Below are 18,559 nucleotides of genomic sequence, written 5' to 3'. Positions count from 1 at the left end.
GGCAACAAAACAGTTTTATTACTTTAAAAACTAAAAACATTGCATTCGGTGATCACTATTTGTCAGCACGGTTTATTTCTTTCACCCGCTGCCTTTCACTCTTGAGCACAAGGCAGCGAAGTTAGGCTTCCAGGGTGCCTGCAGACAAGAAAGCAAAACATAGAAAAGGTGTAACCATGGAGTAACTCTTTTGCCCTATCTTGCTGCGCACTCTACAGCCAGGGCTAGTGGACAAGATCAACGGCAAGTGTGGACAAGAAAGGCTCAGAGGGGAAGCTGAAAACCTTCGCACTTTCAACTTCATCTCAAAAGTAAGGTTACAAATTGTGGAGGAAAAGAAAGCACTGTGGGCCTGGGAGAGAAAAAAAAAACAAAAAAAAAAAAACGAAGGTTTATTGTTTTCAATTAGAGGAAGAAAGCAAGCATATGACATGCAACTTCAAGGAGTCCCAAAATTACTTGAAGACGCTACAGGGTGCATAGGGTCTCCAACAGCACAGTTCTGAATAGCCTCCAGCGAGAATTTCGTTATGCGATGGGTACTAACCACGACCAACTATACTTCGGACCTGCCCAGCGAGTGCGGCCCCAGCACCGCCGTCGCAGGGATAATTTTTGCCGCTGCGAGTGGACTGGCGCTACTTACGCCCTGTCGTTCTCGCCGCCGCTGCTCCTCCGCCCTGGCCGTCGCACGCGAGGGCGCAGCCGTGCAGAACGCGCAATTGCAGACGCGGCGTGGAATGTAAGTTGCGTCTGCTGTATGTAAAGCATGAAGTTTCAGACATGAAAAATACAGCTTATTCAGTCCTATGAAGGGAGTTTTTTCTTTTGAAGGAGCACGATGGTATACTGTTTCGTACCTTATTGTAGATCTCAAGAAGGTAAGGTGATGAATGTTTCCTTTCACGAGTTCCCCGTCAGTGAAGTTCGATAGAATAAAGACAACCTCAAAGAAAAGTGAGAATACCCTTCATTTTATTTTTATTTTTTGCTTCACAATTGTGTATGATTTTTGTAATTATGCGCTTTAATCGCTCGACCGATCACGACAGATTGAATCTAGAATGCTCCGCTGCGCATGGTTATCGTATTTAATATGATCGATTGGTGTGAAATAGCAACCAGCAGCGGTGCGCTGTCTTTACATCTGAGCGTACCTCTCATGTTCACACCGAATTTATTGGTGTGTTTTTTAGGTTATCCAGTTCCAAGCATTAAGGCCACCACACTGGGCCTCATAGCGGGCTTTCGTAAGACAACCGTCGAGGAACACATTAAGTGCTCACTCTGCGTGGAGCGGCTTAAGCGCGCCTCGCTCATCTGGACCTGCCACTGCGGTGATCTTCAATTTGGACCAGGGTGGGCTATCTTATCCGAGGCTTCAGTTCCTCGAATTCGTCTGTGTATGGAAAGAGCGGCCCAAGCATTCACAGAACTTTCGATACCCTACAAAAAACCGATGGCACTGTTTGTGAAGACGATGCTACCAGCTGCACTGAAAAACAAGCTTTTCAGCCACGACGGCTCAACGGATAGTCGTACGAGGGCAGTGGTTGAGCTCGTGCTGGAGAAGTTCAACCGACTTTATTTTGCTGCGGAGAAAACGGCCAAGAGTGGCAAAGGGAAAAGGATTGCGGAAAAACCAGACTCAAGAAAAGTGCTGAAAATGTTACTACTGTGCTCCATTGTTCAAGTGAAGTGTAGGGTTGTGAACGAAAATGAATTCTTGAAAAAAAAAAAAAAAAAAGCCAAAATGAAAAAGATTGTGCAATACCAGCGTTCATTAATGTTCTGAAAACTTGCCTACAGTGTGGCATTGTGTATGTACATAAAATTAGCCTGTAAATAAGCTTAAAATGACATCGTTGTTGAGTTAGTAGTGTAGCAGGTCATTGTAGCACTTCACATGCACTCGCAATAAAGAATTTCCAGATTTATTCGCAAAGAAGGGGTCAAGTCATCGTTTCTTATTAGTGCGTGTAAAACCGTAACTGGCATCTTCGGTGCTTGAATTTGCATTTTGTTTTCCGAGCATGGAAAATTCCTCCGCAACCTTATAGCAAAAAAATCTGCTACACTTCATGAGGAATTTCAACAGAAAGCTTCAATTTTGTTGTATTTACTATGACAAAAAGAGTTACTGGGGGGCTTTTATGACCTAAGTTTGGTTTATGCTATGAACTTCCCAATGTACATCATATTCGGGAATAACCTCCCCCTGCGAGTATGAACCCGTACACTTTGGTTAGCTAGCCAGTTTTGTTGTCAGTACGTGAGATAATGTTAATTCTTTTCGTCATCACTTCATATGACACCACGAAACCAAATATGTCGCGTGCACCGCAACGCATCTCACAACGGGAAAGCCAGTCAAGAGGCCCCGCCCCGCCTTAACACGCTTAACAGAAAAAAAAAAACATTCATTCAGGGATTGTCACTGTAAAACTGCTACTTATTCATTCGGAATTACCGAAATCAATTAACTGAAGTGTGATCAAACACGAATTCCCACGCCAGACGGCTGCTACTAGCGCTTGAGAACGCACTCCAAGCGTAGCCGCCGCTCGCCGCAACAGTGCGTAAAAGCGCCCTTAGCGGCCGGGCGCGAAACGAGACACGGAGCAGGCGCTCCCATCGAGCGCCGCTGGCTGGGCAAGTCCGAAGTAAAGTTGGTCGTGGTACCAACAGAGCTACTGCACATAAAAATAGCGCATATCTGTTTGCCCTTCTCTCGAACGATTCGAACTGCTTGGACAGTAGAAGGTGACCGGACTGGTGTTATGCAGGTCAGCGAACACCTTGTCGTTATATTAGCCGATGCACAGTATAATGGTGCCATCTGCTGTGTGCGCAAGACACTCGCAGCCATAAGTTGATAAGGTGTTTTCACTGACCGTGTTCAAAACGTGTTCCAGGACCCACTCATGATGGTAACAGCACTTTTTAGAATAAGGGCACCAAGCATAAAAAAACGTTTTGCAATTCCCTTAAACACCTTTTAAGTTGCCTGGAGGAAAAACCAAGCATAAAAAAACATTCTTCTGCGATTCCCCTGAACATCTTTCAAGTTGCCTCAAAGAAAAATGGGGTTGTATATTCAGCATCTCTGGTAAATCGACAAGAGGTGCTGGCCGACAACATTGAATATTTCTTTAATAAAACAAACAATTAGTGTGCAATTGAGCTGGAACAAAAAAATTCCAGTAAAATATTTGGCATTTAAAAGTAACCAGGCTTTTCTTTTATTTTCAATTTACTCAAACTTGCAAAGTTTTACGCTAAAATAAAAAGCATTACTTTCTTTCTTCAGGCTGAAATCTCTGCAAACTCTGGATGTCTAGGTGACACGACTCTGTCGGTGTTATTTAGGCATGTTTAGAGCCCCTAGCTTTCCGCAATTCCGCGAAAAATCGCGGAATTAAAGTATTTTCGCGGAATTCCAAAAAAAGCCATTGAAAGTGTGGCGCTATGTACCCAAAGCGATATATTTGGTGAAATGTGGCGGAAAAGTGATATTTTCTATTAGTAATAGCAAAATGGTTTCTATTAATTGTCTGCAACGTTTTTGCTGTTGAAAATTTAAATTTGCATCTGTGTATTCCTACCTTATCAAATAATAAAAGTAGCTAGGTGGCGCAGCCTCCACCCGAATCAAGGGGCTTAGCCATAGCCACAGAAAAAGAACATCGCACACGACAAGGCCCGTCTGATTGAAAACAAATGAAGGGTGCAATGAGTAAAGCGGCTAGCAAGGCGCTAGTATACTTGGAGAACTCTGACACTTGGAAGTTCTTGAACAGTGTGAGGTGCTTGGATCCTCAGCAAGTTGGGTTTCTCTCAGAGAAGATATCAGAGTTTGGGGCCATTCCTGGATTTATAGCCCTAGCTGCTGAATGGCAAGTGTACCTGAAGTCTGCCCAAGACCTCAAGTCTAGTGACAGGGACTTGGCACAATTTCTTTCTAAACAAGAAAAGCCAGGTGAAGATTTTGATGTCCTGGCTTTCTGGGCTAGAATGGAACACCTGACTCCAACACTTTCTTCCATTGCCCTTAAATACCTGTCGGTGCCAATCAACTCTGTTGACGCAGAAAAGTCATTCAGTCACTATGGTGACATCGTTCCTCACAAGTACCGTTCTCTTGGTGAAGAAAGCGCAAAGCATCACCAGATGCTCAGCCACAACAGCTTCCTTCAGTTGTAAATAAAATCTACCATGTTAGGAGTCTGAAGTGTCTAATAAATGAACTGTTACATGTACCTTATGTCGTTTCAATGTTTTCACGGAATTTTGCAGATTCCCCTATCTAGAATCGCAGAATTTGAAATTTTCCACCGCAAAAAGTAAGGGGCTCTAGGCATGTTATGTAGGTGTTACCTTGATGTCTGCGGTCACAAAAAATTCACAACAAACTTTCCATTAACGACTTGGAAGCAGAAAGCCTGAAAGCAGAATGGTAGTGCGTGCTCCATGCAAAGGACCACCCACACATCACACTTGTATGTAAAGTTCAAAAGCTTCTTCCTAAAACCCTTGCAGCAGCAAAGCCCCAATGGACTCGTATACTTCTTCCAAGAAAATTGGAGGGAAAATGGGTTGTGTCTTGACACACACACACGTGTTAACATCTTGACACACACACACGCACACCAGCAGCAGGATTCTTCTTTCTAAAAATACTACTTTAGGATGCAGGTTATGATGATCCACTATTAATTCCGCCAAGTTATAGATCATCATCATCAGTGAGGATGGGAATCATGCTGCTGCCATTTGTTTTGCAAGACCGTTTTACTCTTTATGCTAATCATGATGACAATGTTCATTACATGCTGACATGTCCGTACACACTCAACCAATTTTCACATGGAGCAAGATATACGTAATATTCTGTGAAAAAGAAAAGAAGGAAAAGAAGTGATGAGGAGACCTTTTCTTCGGGAGGCAGAAAACGAAGATCCACGATTGGTGTGATGGACGGCCTCCCGTGAGCACACTGGAAGGGCAGGCTGCACTTGGACAGGGCCCTCACGATCTTGATGCACTCGGATTTCTCCAGGGCAGAACCAAACTTGACGGCACCTGCAAAGGGTGCAGTGGATTCACTCAAAGACAGCCAAGTCCTTTCACAAGTGTTAATTAATCACACTGGAGGCTAGCACACTCTTCCAAGGCTTCGTTAATTTACACCTATGCAAAGGCAAAAAGCTGAAATTAAGCACCGCAAAGTTAACCCACCCCTATGCAATGGTAATTGTATGTGTGTATGCTAGTATGCATGTTGGTGTGTATATGCAAGCATACAAACACAACACAAACACAGAAATTATCCAAACAGAACTGAACAAGAATTAGTTAAGTTGCATTTATCCTAAAATTGAAACAGCTTTCTGGCTTGCTTTTTGTCACTGCTCGGCAATTAACGTTCACATTAAACAGCCCTCTGGATAAACACAAGTTTTAGTGGCAGTGGCATCAGGTTTCATTTAACAAGATTCCACGACATATTTACACATGTGGGTGTATATGTGTGCGCGCCACCATGTCCCGCCAGCCAATGCACTCTCAAAACTCTTTACACTCAATTCAACTGATTGTTAATTAAAAAAAAATCCCGGGCCATCTCCACTTAACGTGAAACCTGGGGAGGGGCGAAGCATGCAGCGTATACGTGTATTCTTGGCGCCTTGGCGTTTTTGCCCACGGATATGAATTATGAAACCGTTGGGGGTAGTGGTATACAGCTTTGCTGTAAAACTCTCGTTTTCTAGCCGCGTAAAAGTCTCGTGAAGCCCGTAGCGTTCTAGCATGAGGCATTGGAAAACTAGTGGCCGGGTGTGTTCGTTTAGTACTCGTAACGTTCTAGTGCGAGACATTGGAACGAGTGTCCCGGTGTTTTAGTACCGTGACTACATGATACTACGACAACATGAGACGCCGACAACCTGAGCCCCTAAGGGGCTTCACCCCTAAAAGCCGGATCAACTTAAACATTAGTAAATCTGGTATGGTAACCACGTATATACATATGCAGTGGATGAGCATCACTTTTAGCTCTCTTGTGCAATGTAACATCAAGAGCCGAAGCACACAACAGCTTGCATTACCGTGGCATGCCTGTGAGCAGAGGACATCCATCACGAACTTGGGCAAAGTAATGGCACTGTATCGTGTCTTGAGGAGAACCTCTGTGTGGTCCCTGACAAGCTCCTGTAGACAAAACAGGACATGGTAAGAAGTGGGCACAAAAAAACAGAGAAGCAAAGCAGAAAGGCAGGCAGGCTCCCCAGGAGCAATGGGTCAAACAGGAACGCTCCTGCAATTAGGCCCTCCACACGCTGATACCAGCAGCGTCCATAAGTGAGCTCTGTGATATCTGAATAAGTGTAAAGTGCAGACGTCAGATTTTTTTTCAATGCCACCAGCATTGCAAATTTTGCTCTGTATCATTACTGAGTGAGCACAGCAGAGTTGCCAAATTACTCGGGGGCTGCACATTTTTGCCAAGATCACGAGCCGCTTGAATTGTGTCTAAAATTTAAGCGTAGGTGCCTGCTTGCCCGCAAAGAAGAGACATGCAGGCTCCCTACCACTTTTGTGGAAAAATTCGGCGTTGAAGCTGTGTGAGGAGATGCTGGTTGACAAAACCCAAATAAACCTCTTTTTGTGTGAGGGCACTCCATGGACCAATCTGGTAAATTCCATGGGGCATTGAAGTCTGCTTGCATGCTTTGAAGGCGAAAGACTGGTGATCCTTATCAAAGACTCATTTACTGCTCCACTGTATTTGTCTCTCTCTTAGCATCTGTTGCTTCACTTTTTGGTGCAAATTACTTCGCAGGCAGACTGGTGACACTTCACACCACAGGTAGCACACGGTCGTACAGTAGGTGGTACAGTAGTACAGTAGGTACACGGCACACACTAGGTTAACTCAAGTTCTGCCAGTGGCAATGTGATGAAGTAGTTCGGCACTCGGCTCCTAGTCTTGAGACATGGGTTTATTTCCCATATGAGCTCAAATGTGCCTTTTTAATCTTTACAGTGGTGCCATTTTCGGCGCCCGACAACAATGCCATTTTTGTTAACAATGGGGCACTTGAAGGAGCCAAAAGAGAAAATACAACTTCGTTTAATTTGAAAGAACTGGGATTCAGTATCTCACTCAGCTCCATTAGAGCCACAAAAGATGTTTTTTCAACGAAAAAAAAAAGCAAGAAGTATAATTAAAAGCTTTCAAATTTTGCGCCACAGTGACGTGTTATGAGCAAGAATGACGTCATACGGGCCAACAATAAAACATGATTTTCAGTGCGTTAACTGCACGTTAGCATTCAAGTGATGCAGTCAAATGGAACTAGAGGCCCCATTAGAGACGTCCACTCATGTGTCGTCGCGACAGGTCAGTTAGGTGGCCGCCAATCGCACAAACAAGGTTCCGTGACGTCATAGAAAAGTTGCGGGAAATTGCGACTGATTCACACGTTTTCTTTCATATCTCCGTTATTTGTTCGAAGATTGTGATGATATTGGTATCATTGTTATCGGGACTAAGCAGTCTTTCTAATAAACCCAACTTGTATTTTGTCTTCATGGCTCCTTTAAGGCTTTCGTCTTAATTAAGAATTGAGTGGAGTTTTCACCCTGTAACTTGCATGTCCTTTATTATGTCCCACAACAAGTTCCAACGAGTAGAATAGGCAGACTCTGAGCTAGTAGGTTCGTGATTTGTTCTCTGTGTAGCATTAGTTTTTGTAGACTAACCCATAAACCAGGTTCCAACCAGAGCTACTCAATATAGAGCAGTGCACGGGCCTGACTTTAGGGCCCGGACCCGGCCCACTTTGTGAAGTTTGAGCCTGAGCTGGGCTTGTTACAACTAGCCTGGGACTGGTCTGGGCCTGGGCATCCATGAGTGAGCTCAGCCTGGCCCTGGCCTGTGCCAGCCATCTCAAGCCAAGGCCAAGCGCTGGCCCGCGCAAGCATGACCAGGCCCAGGCTAAGACGCTGAAGGAAACCTGTTTACTATATTTAGTTGCGTAGGATTCACAGAGGGCAATCAGACAGAGCACCTAGTCTGTACAGCACTCGTGGACTGAAATGCGAAAATTTAGGGTTAAGTAGTGCCCATACTTCAGGTTCAACCGCTTTCACTTGTAACAACACATTGGCGTAATAATATCTTGTATTCATACATCAGGGCCGCCATCACCTTTGTTGACCAGGATCTCGGGAACATCACGTAGTTGTGTTGGACACAAGTTGGTATCCTGACATTTTTGATGCGGCGTTTCAATACGCAAGTATGAACGTGCATTGAAATGCTTAACCTGCGGTGGTTCCTCAGCGGTGCTGTTCCTCTAGCACGCGAGTTCGATTCCCAGCTACGGCAGCCGCATTTCTAAGGCAGTGACATGTAAAACACATGCGCACATATGCACAGGTGCAAAGCTCCAGGTTGTCTGAACTACTCTGTTCCCTGCTATGCTGCTATGGTGTTCTTTGTAATTCATCTTTGGTGCGTCATACCCCGAAATATAAAATCTTGAAGAAGTACACCATTAAAATAAGAGTACAGGGACTATCAGACCTAGCAAAAAGCATTTTTAAAAACAATGTGCTTGCTAACATCAAGAAGCGTGTGGAAGGAAAATCACAATATTCTTTTTAATGCTTTTTTTCTGCACTTCATGTCAGAAATGTTAACGAACCAGGCACATGGTTTCAAGTTGGCATTCAGGTCAGCCTGGGCCTGTGCAGTTCTCTAACTCAATATACAGCAGTTGTGAAACTCTCCATAGGCCCAGTGTATCAAAAACCGGTTTGCGGTGGGAACCCCTGCACTGGGCATAAACGCAGGGGGCAGGTTAACTGGCCTGACACCTGTCAGCAAGGTAAAGTAGTACCCAAGTGCTTGCGGCCGCTGCCATAAGTCACGAAAGAAAAACCGTGGAAGCATAAGATTACCATAATTTCGGGCATATAACCCGCCCCTGCATATAATCTGCACCCCCACTTTCAGCCCGCCGGGAAAGAACGAAAAATCCTCGCGTATTGCCGGCACATTTGATACAGGAAAGGCTGCACCAAAGCTGCTGCTCAAGCAAAACATACCATACGACGGTGTAGACAGGAAAAGCGTATATATTTAGCAAGTAGAATACACTAACTGCAAAGCTAAAGTCACAATTCACTAATAAAATTCAGTTGTTCAAGTGCGCTCATACTTGTTTTTTCTTCCTTTTCCTTGTATGTTTTGCAGAAACGCTGACATAGAAGGCTTAGTCAGTGTTACTGCGTAGGAGCTTCACGGCACAACGTGCATTGCCGTGAAGCTGCATTAAAAGAAAAACACAGCGTATTACCCACACCCCACCTTGCCAATGAAATTTTCACATTTTTGGTGCGGCTTATACGCGTGAAGATCCGGTACCTAGTTTAACGTTTCCTCATTTGAGAAGGAAGCTTCATTTTTGTAAGCTGTGTTATTAGGGAAATGTTTAGCACAGTTAATGCCTTGTACCGTAGGCACCGCGCCAATACCCTCAGCTTTAACAAAGCAGGGGCGCTAGCACTACTCAGATCCTGAAGTGGAGCTTTGCAAGTGGTACATATTGAAGAACTCTGGTTCCAACGTCTGCTCCCCCTCCACGACTGACCTCCATGCGGGAAGCGAGGGTAGATGGCCGGCCATATCGCAGCTCACTCTCGTCCCTCTCGAGCACGCAGGCAGGGAGGCGGCTGAACGACAGACCGGACTCCTGGACGGTGTAGTGGAAGCCCAGCTTGCGCATTTCCCTCTCGCACATGGCCGCCCGCCGAAGGGTGTCCGGCTCCAAAGCGACCGTCAGCTCGGACTTCAGGCTCGAGGACCGAATGCAGCGTGCCTGGCCTCTCGCTTCATACTGATCTGTTTGCGGTCAGGCAAAACGGAAACACAGCTTGTTAACCACACGTGTATCATGCGAGAGAACTGCCTTCAACTAAATTTTTCTTGATCAAATGACTTTGAGAGACAAGCTTCTTTTACAGTGAAAATAACTGGCTACGGCAGGATTAAGACTGCATTGCCACGAAGCACACGTACATGCGGACATACAAGCAAAATGTCATACACTGCTGATACTGTACTTAGTCTGAACTAATGTGCCTAAATGCCTGAGCACAACACCAACTTCAAAATCTTGGAATTTTAAGTGCCGAGAACTTTAGGGGCTTGCCTTGTCATTGTAGCTCGCTCGCTGGACCTAATTGGAGCCGCATGGCGTTCCGTCGTAGCAGCTGTTGTTGCGGCGTAACCCAGAGACTTCGAAAGCCAAGCAGTTTATATAGTCCCAAGCGTTCGAAACTCCTGAACCGCTCGCGCTTGTCATACATCTCCCCATTGTTTAGAGCAAAGAAAACTGCAGGTACATTTGAGGCAAAATATACGTAATTAACCGGCAGCACCCGCGTTCATTTAGTTAGGAATGCTCGTTGGGTTGGTTTTTGCGATAGTAAGTGAAAAAAAGTGCCAGTGCAATGCCAGCATGTGTGGCAGGAAAAGCAAACACAAAAAGAACAGAACTCTTGCTGGCGCAGTTTCACGCAGGGGGGCGCGTGAGCACGGTGAAGGCGGGAAATTTGAATTGCATTGGACAAACCTCCGTTCCATTTATGGAGAGGAGTGAGACAGAGCGGCGAAGAGCGTGATGTGTGGTAAGAGTGAGCAGATAACGGCGCCACAGCCCATTATGGCTAATCACTGCTCTGCACTTCCGACAGCTTTCACATTGAGTGGAACGGCATTTTTTTCCCATAAAGACATTTAAATGACTGCACCAATAGAGTGTTTAGATTCCCTGCCGGTAAGATTCAATCGCAGTCCATACTGGGATTGTGACTTACTTTCCAAAAGCCACTCCAGTCGCACCCGCTCGTGTGCTGCGTGCTGGTCAAAAAGCACCACCAGGCTATCCTCTAGGGAAAGAGAAAGGAGGAGAAATTGACAGGCATTCGTTCATTGCACTACAACGTACCAAGAGGTTCCTCACCTTGCACGATGCCGTTCCGAGATAAGGGAAGCACGCATGCGATGTACTTGCAGTCCACTTGACCGACCACCTGAAAAACAACCCCCCAGTGACAGTCTTAGTTTGACTTTCACAAGTCAAGGACATACGTCCATGCGAATGGTGCGTACTGAAAACCAGAACACATACCTGAACGCAGGTGAGCATGTCTTTCGTGAACCTGTACGACTGCGTGATCTTGTAGCAGGCACCATCTTTGGAGAGCAGCCCTCCACTCACAACGTCCTTGACAACGGGGCAGAAAGATCACTTTAAATCTCACACAACTGACTGTTTGAGGAACACCGATAAGAGCTGGGGCTGACCTGGCCGGCGGCACAGGTGAGGGCGGGGTTATTCCAGGTGCGGACCATGTCAGCGATGTCTGCTTGCTCCTCATCTGTGACAGGGAAGAAATATAGAAGAAAAGGGGGATAAATGTGGGAGAAACAAGCTTTCAGTCTCAGAAACAACCTCTGCAGAGCAACAGCAGTTCACCACTGACATTTGTATACCTGGCTAAAAAAGAAGAAGGAGCAAGTAGTGATGAATCCAGACCAGCACAACGAAGGGCAAAATTTCCTAAGGCATGACAGGTGCTGCACACTATTCACTGCAGGTTGAAATTGAATTTTTGGGATGGGGGATGGGTGGGGGTGAACTCTTTCAGTGCGTTTCACACACTCCACTCCACCTGTGATATGCAGACAGTCACAAGAAGTTAGCAGAGCAAGATGTTGCGATAATGAACTCTTTATCACAAACTATATGGAGAATTGAAAAACAGATCAAAACGCACAAAGAAGACTTAAGAGAAGATGCGGGTACAAGGTAACCTGGAAGGAGGAGTCCGGTACAATAGTGCAGGTATCTTAAAAGACGCTACACGTGGTGAAGGTATAGGTGTAAAAACACGTAGGTACTACCGAATGAACGGCACATGCACAGTTAGTGACTCAGATGAGAGACATACGAACACAGTAAAGATTTTTTAAGCTGCCTCAACATCTTAGGGAACAACACAGTGCAAGCAGACGGGCCAAAAATAAGGGGCACAAAACAAGCGCTGGTTGTGCCCTAGTCAACAGTTTCAGTACAGCAAAGTCCTGCCTAGTGACATTACATATTGAACTGTGCTACGTATACAAAGACAAATAGGACGCTGACAAGACTGGGACGAGGCGCACGCGCCTCGTCCCAGTCTCGTATTGCATTTTGTCCCAGTCCTGTTAACGTCCTATTTGTCTTTGTATACGTAGGACAATTCGATATGAAACATCACCAACTACCCTATTCTATGTCCTCGTGACACTAGTGCGGCCAATGATTTGTATGCCAGCCTACCTGGTGTGCATCCAAACTGCGGCCGCTCATCAGGAGGTCTCGGCCGGAACTGGGCTACGCGCGGAACAGGCGCAAGAGAGGTGTCCATTCTCAAGTCCACCTCGGGAGATCCTCCTACAAGTGCAACCCACAAGGCGTAGGTAGACGCATGCATCGAGTTAGATTCAAACAAACAGAGAAAACTTTTTCTCACCAGGCGGTGGTTCTTCAAGGCACATGGACGGTGCTGTGAACGAAGAGTTCCCAGTCATCGTGTTGATGAACATCTTTTTCCCCGTTGTAGGATCTGTACAGGCCACCCAGTTTCCAGGGTATGTCTCGACAGCGGAAGTCTTGTCGTCAGCTCGGGCAGCATCTTCTGCGATGCTGATGAGCGGTCTCTCCTCTGACCTGACCAGACAGTCACCATCGAGGCAACCTGGTTGTTGCGGTGACTTACTAATGCCAGCTGTGTTGCTCTCTTCACAGCTCCAGGACTCCTGCGGCTGGCTGTTTAGTGGCGACTGTTGTGTGAGGCCTGCTAGTTCGTTTTCTGCTGTTTCCATGTTCTGAGAGCTGCTGGTTCGAATGGAAGGTGATGCTCTGTCTGGGGCAACAGGTGATGCTTCCATCACCTCTTCAGTTTGGGAAGCAGCGCTGGGGAGACTCTCGCAGGATGAAGCATCACTCAAGTTCTCTTGACGACTGGGGGAACGCGTGTCATCACATTGAACCACATGCTGTAAGTTGCTATGTTGGACGAGAGGTGATGTTTGATCTGGAGCAACAGGCAATGTTTCCGATTGCCCTTCACTCTGGAGGATAGAAGTCGGCGGACTATCGAAGCACAAAGCACGGATAACATTGCCTGAACGACTGTCACAACTTGTGCCTTCACCTTGAGCAGCGTTCTGCACAGAGCTATTTCCAATGAAAGGCGATGACACTCTGTCTGGAGGAGCAGGCGACGCCTGCAAGAACACTTGATCTTCAAAAACAACACTTGGCAAACTTTCAGAGGATGAGGCATGAACCACCTTCTCTTGATGAGTGGGAGAACACGTGTTAGCAACTTGAACCCCATTCTGTGAGCCGCTGATTCCAATAGAAGTCGACGCTCCGTCAGGAGCCACACGCGATGTATTTGACACTGCTTCATCCCGGAAAACGACATCTGGCAGACTACGAGAGGATGATGCATGATTCACGTCGTTTTGTTCACTGTAAGAACCCGTGTTGCCACCTTGAATCAACCGCAATTGTCTGAGTGAAAAGCAACTCCTGGTGAAGCCTGGACCACAGACGCCTTCCAAATCACCCTTGCTATGTTGGGATGTGAACACTGGTGTTGCAGGAGGGCTGTCTGCAATGCCATTATCAGTGATAACGTCTGCTACAGAGTCCTCACTGCAGCTGCTCCTATCCACTTCTATGGGGGAATCGCATCTAGCATCTGCTTCTGTGTTTTCGATGGCAGCTGGCTGACTGCCTCTTTCCAAGTGCACAGAAAAGGGCTGGGTGTTCTCCATGAGCCTTGCACTAACGTCTTCTTCACTCCGACTTTTGAGAGCACTACAAGGATTAAAGTACTGCGTGCATGGAAAAGGAACTGATGGTATTGCCGTTGAAATGCATTCCTGCGTTTGGCAGTTTGGGCTGGTCAATCTGTAAAGAGTGTTCGGCTCGCCAACTGTTGTGACGTCGGAAAATGCCGATGCATCGAGCCTGGATGTCTTGCTGGGTAAGTGATCTACGACGTCAAGAGAGAGGGGTTGATCTGCCAACACATGTCGACATCTGTCATCTGCTGTCTGAAGGAATGATTCACTTGTGAGGCAGTGACGAGTAAAGCTCAAGCAGCTGTCGTTCCTGCGCGAGGGGATGTCAGGACGAGTGAAAAACGTAGATGTTCCACAAGCGGTTATGCTGGTGACGTTGCCAGAAGGGGCCTGAGACTTCATTTTTCGCCGAAGTTTTGCAGCCAGCGGTGTTTTCTTAACAGCCCGAGAGAAACGTCGCGAAACGCTGCAGTCATCAACTTTACTTGCGGGGCCTTCATGAAACGGTACTTTGCTCGAAATGATCGGCTTTGGCAATGCTCCTGCCACTTTAGTGACTGATGGGCCTCGGTCGTCAGGGGTAGGGTGGCGTCGATGAAGGCCGCTATCAGCAGTAGTTGCAGTTGCATTATTGCTGGCGTGCAGTGCTGTGCAGAAGGCTGTGGTTGGCGCTCTGACGAGTTCTGTGCCTTCGTCAGGCATCGGACAGGCAGGTGTATCTATTCCTTCTTGGTCAGACAGAGGGCTGTCAGTGCATTGAGCCGGCCTTTTCTGGTAGCCTGGTTCATCTGGAAGGTGCTTGTGTGCAACTTTTTGCTGAGGTAGAAAACGTGCATTGGTGACTGATATCAGGCGATTTTGCACGCGTGGCGCGGGCTTTTGAACCCGAGTACCGCATGCTCGCTGCTGCTTTTTATGGTCACCTGTCGTTTGAGGACGGGTTCGTTCGGGCTTATTTCTTCGCATGAACCTGAATTTCTCACCAATGTCCAAGAACGATTCGCTTTCTGGTACACAGAGCTTGGCCCTTGCATCTGAGACAGCCGCGAATGACGGTGGGAGCAAAATGGGTGCTCTGCAATGCTGAATTCTTGCAGAGCTTTCCCTGCGCGAGGTGACAGGCTCTTGTGCACTTGTCTCTGACACCTGTTGTGTTCCATTGTATTGTCTTTCATCAACCGCACGCTGCTGAGGGGTGACATCCTCTTGAATTCTTCCGGGTTCGTCTTCAAGGTTTGTTGAATGTTTTGGCAGTTTTCTGTGAACCTTCATTGAAACCAGTGCATTCGGAACCTGTTCAGCATTGGTGTTTGTGTTTGAAAGTTGCTGGCCTTCACAATCGGGTGGAGTTTTCTGCGAAAAAGCTAATTCGCCATTGATGACGAAATTGTGACTTATCACATTGTGCTCATGCAAAAAGTCGTTGAGCAACTGCTCAAACAACTTTATCACAGTCTGCCAATTGGTAAACTCCACAAACGTCTTCTGTGGTTCATATGTGATGTCAAACGTTCTAGAAGTGCAGTCGATGAAGATGACAAACACAGGGTGTCTGTTTCTTTGTTTGCTTGGGCTCCCTGAGGGTGCGACGGGCTTGCTTTGGAAGCCAAGCACGTATTTTCTGATGACGTTGTGAACGAGTTTGTGAATTCGGGTCTTGAGGAGCAGGCGCTTGTTGAGGTATACAAACTGGAGCTGCTTCGTCGTGTGCCCTTCGAGGCTGATGTAGGCCTCCACGGCAAGTCTTTTATGCTTCAAAAACGCCTGCTTCAATGTCGCAGCTTTACGGGCACCAAACAGCTGCGCGAAGATGTCAAGCACTGAACTCGTTTTGTGCGTTTGAAACTGCTTCTCGCCGGTGACGTCATTGCGCAAAGTGAACGACACTTCTGGATGGCTCAGGGCAATGCCTTCTAGGTGTTGGAGGCAAAACTCAAAATCTATCGCTTCCGACACACACCCTCTCCTAACCGGTAAGTTGTACATGAAGTCCAGGACTGTGACCGTGGTGCCGGCGCTGGGTCTGTTTGCGGTGGACGGTGCAAGTTCACGAAGCTTGCCTTGGGCAAACGTTTTGCAGCACGACTGTGGACAGGACGATGACTTGGACTCAATTTGGACAAGCCCTGACATCTCCACAATACTTGAAAGGGCCTCCCCGCGGTATCCGTAAAACTTTGGATGAGCCAAGTCGCTGACAGTACGACACTTGCTTGTACAGTACCTAAAAGAAAGAAAAAAACGATAATATGCGACGGAAATCAGAAGAGACAGCCCCAGAAGTCGACCACTCCTACCTTTCTCCACAATTTTCCAGTTGATCCCTAGACATCCCATGTCCGTTGTCGACGACTTGAACTTTGTGGTACGGCATGTTCAGGCGAACTGCGATGCACGTTGCGCCGGCGTCCAACGCATTTAGGACAAGTTCTTCCATGCAATGCGCAATACTCACGATCGCGACACCGGACCTGAGTTTGTTGACAACCTCCGGGGTCAAACGCTTAAGCTCCATGATTCACGAACTGATAGTCACTTCTCACCACGCCTAACCGCACGCTACAGAAACCAGAAACAGGCATTCGTCCACTTTTCACGCTTAGTGGTAGAGTTGTAGTACACTTCACGGAGCTTCGCCGTCACCAAGCGCTCAACTTTCATTTCCATTCACCACACAGACCACACCACCACACCGCGTTGAGTTTGTTTACAATGTCATAATGATGATGATGACAGCTGAAAGCGTCCATTAAAGCTCATTGGAGGGCGCCACCGACAAACATTCATCAACTGCCGAGACAAAGAAAAAAAAAAAAGATTTCAGCGCAAGCGTCGCCTGGCGGCGAAACCAGACATCAGTTGCACATGGCGGCTTTCGCGAGCCGTGTGCTGTGTTTGTGCGGTGAAAATCGATAGTGTCCTTTCGCTGTGGTGCTCTGTGGATACGTCGAGCCTGCAAATATAGGTATGTAGGGCAGTACTTTTTTTTCATATTGTGCTAGCTTTGTTGTTTGCGTGGTGCTTCCTTTCGTGAGTGGCCGGCGATACAAGACGTTCGAGGGTGAGTGACATGTCAAGCGCCTTGGAGGCTTTGTTGGCGGCACGGCGATGAGCCAATGCAGCGAACGTATCCGGGTACTCTCTGTATTATCGCTTATTTTGCTCGTCAGCACTCAATAGTGTGAACGGGCAATCGGCTTCTGGTTGCGACTCGTTTGCACCAGCTTCCAAATGGATCGGCTGGTCGAAAAGCGTCCCCGACCCGTCTAGCTCACGAGCGCGTCTCTCCACGTTTCTCCAGTTCGGAAATATATCGCCTCCTGTACGGCGAGCGTTCTCTCACTCAAGGTCAGTAGACCGACCGCAGACGGTCGCGTCATCACGACATTCGTTTTTATTGCGGTCGATTGGGCAGTCCTGAAGCTAATATGCACCAACGCTAGCGAAACTAATAATCGTCTCGCGTGATATACGGCCGTGAGGAAACGGCTCGCATGCATTGTCTTGTTCCGTGTACTGTATTGAAATTGCTTTCGGGGCAGCTTCGAAAGACGAGGCCCTCGCTGCGTCTGGCCGAAGCAGGGTTACAGCCACTCCCGCGATGCTGTCTTCCGTCCCAGCGACACGAATTAGCCGCGGTAGGCCGGCCCGAGAGGCCCGGACGACGAGTGCCGTGCGCATCGTCTTCTAAACCCGCACTTAGGTCTGGCGCTAATCTGCGCTCGTCCGTGCGCTCTTTTTCGTCCGCGAATCTTTCCGGCTTCCGAAGTTACGTGTTCTGACCTACTCCGAAGGAAATGCAAGCGGCCCAAATGAATCAAGCCCGCTGGAGCGTGTTATGGGAAAGACGCCCAGAGGTTTCTACCCTCCCCTACTCTGGTTGTTAGACGCTCTGCAGGCCCATGGCTTAATGAGAGGCAGAATGCAAAGGCGGCACGAAAAAACACGAGCTCGTCGTCTGTGCAGGAAACGCTGACGAGAACGCCTACGTGCAACCTCGGAGGAAATGAAGCGACAGTTTAGTGAACGCTTTGTAGCCTCAAGTCGTTCCCCAGACGACAGCTTCGGAGGACTGGGGAGTACCTCAGCATTCTAGCCGATACCCAGAACACTTGTGCTTAGGGTTTTCTTAGCGTGACCTGCACCTTGATGTCATAGTTACCAGGAAGATTGTTCTGCGCGTCCAACGCCTGTATTTGTCCGCAGTCCACAATGCAGCACTTGAGTAACGTATTTGACGGACGCCTCAAACTACAAGAAAGGGGATGTTTTTGTCACAATAGCGACGCTATTCTCAACGTGCCACGCCAGCCGCCGCCGCTCGCACCTGCTGTGCATCTGGATGTCAAGCGAATATATGTTATGAGCTGCGTTATTATAGCTGCTTTATCTTAAATACGGGCTAGTGCGAGTTTTTTTTTTTTTTTGTCTGTGTGTGTGGTAACGGCTGCTTCGAGCGATCAGCTACTGCTGCTCTTGTAAATAGCGCGGGATGAAATTCCTGAAGATTTCCATTGTTCGAAATGAGGTTGCCCTTTGGAAAACACGTGCTTCCCTTCATTTTGAAGCAGTCGGCCTGCTGAACTGTATGGGATTATAGTCAAGCTCAGCTGTTAAAAACCACGC

General features: G+C 47.3%; 1 protein-coding gene across 2 annotated transcripts; it reads right to left on the bottom strand.

The window, feature by feature from the left end:
* On the bottom strand, positions 1 to 16,650 carry LOC144149935 (DNA mismatch repair protein Mlh3-like). 2 transcript variants are annotated; one of them, XM_077681678.1, is made up of 11 exons: positions 16,231 to 16,650; positions 12,589 to 16,157; positions 12,396 to 12,449; positions 11,378 to 11,451; positions 11,202 to 11,297; positions 11,034 to 11,103; positions 10,888 to 10,959; positions 9,660 to 9,910; positions 6,108 to 6,210; positions 4,931 to 5,082; positions 1 to 138 (listed from the first exon to the last, which is right to left on the bottom strand). In XM_077681678.1, the coding sequence occupies exons 1-11, from the start codon at positions 16,446 to 16,448 to the stop codon at positions 82 to 84; spliced, it is 4,716 nt and encodes a 1,571-aa protein (XP_077537804.1). In that variant the 5' UTR covers positions 16,449 to 16,650; the 3' UTR covers positions 1 to 81. The 2 variants fall into 2 exon arrangements, with proteins under 2 accessions (XP_077537804.1, XP_077537803.1); XM_077681677.1 differs by having other exon boundaries at positions 12,396 to 12,509; positions 16,231 to 16,649.
* Between the last annotated feature and the right edge of the window lie 1,909 nt (positions 16,651 to 18,559).

This window comes from Haemaphysalis longicornis, unplaced genomic scaffold, assembly GCF_048455015.1.
Source record: "Haemaphysalis longicornis isolate Haplotype H1 unplaced genomic scaffold, Haemaphysalis longicornis Haplotype H1 scaffold_8, whole genome shotgun sequence".
In the NCBI taxonomy this organism is placed as follows: Eukaryota; Metazoa; Arthropoda; class Arachnida; order Ixodida; family Ixodidae; genus Haemaphysalis; species Haemaphysalis longicornis.
Note: the sequence above shows the minus strand (reverse complement) of the source record. Positions and strands in the feature narration are given on the sequence as shown.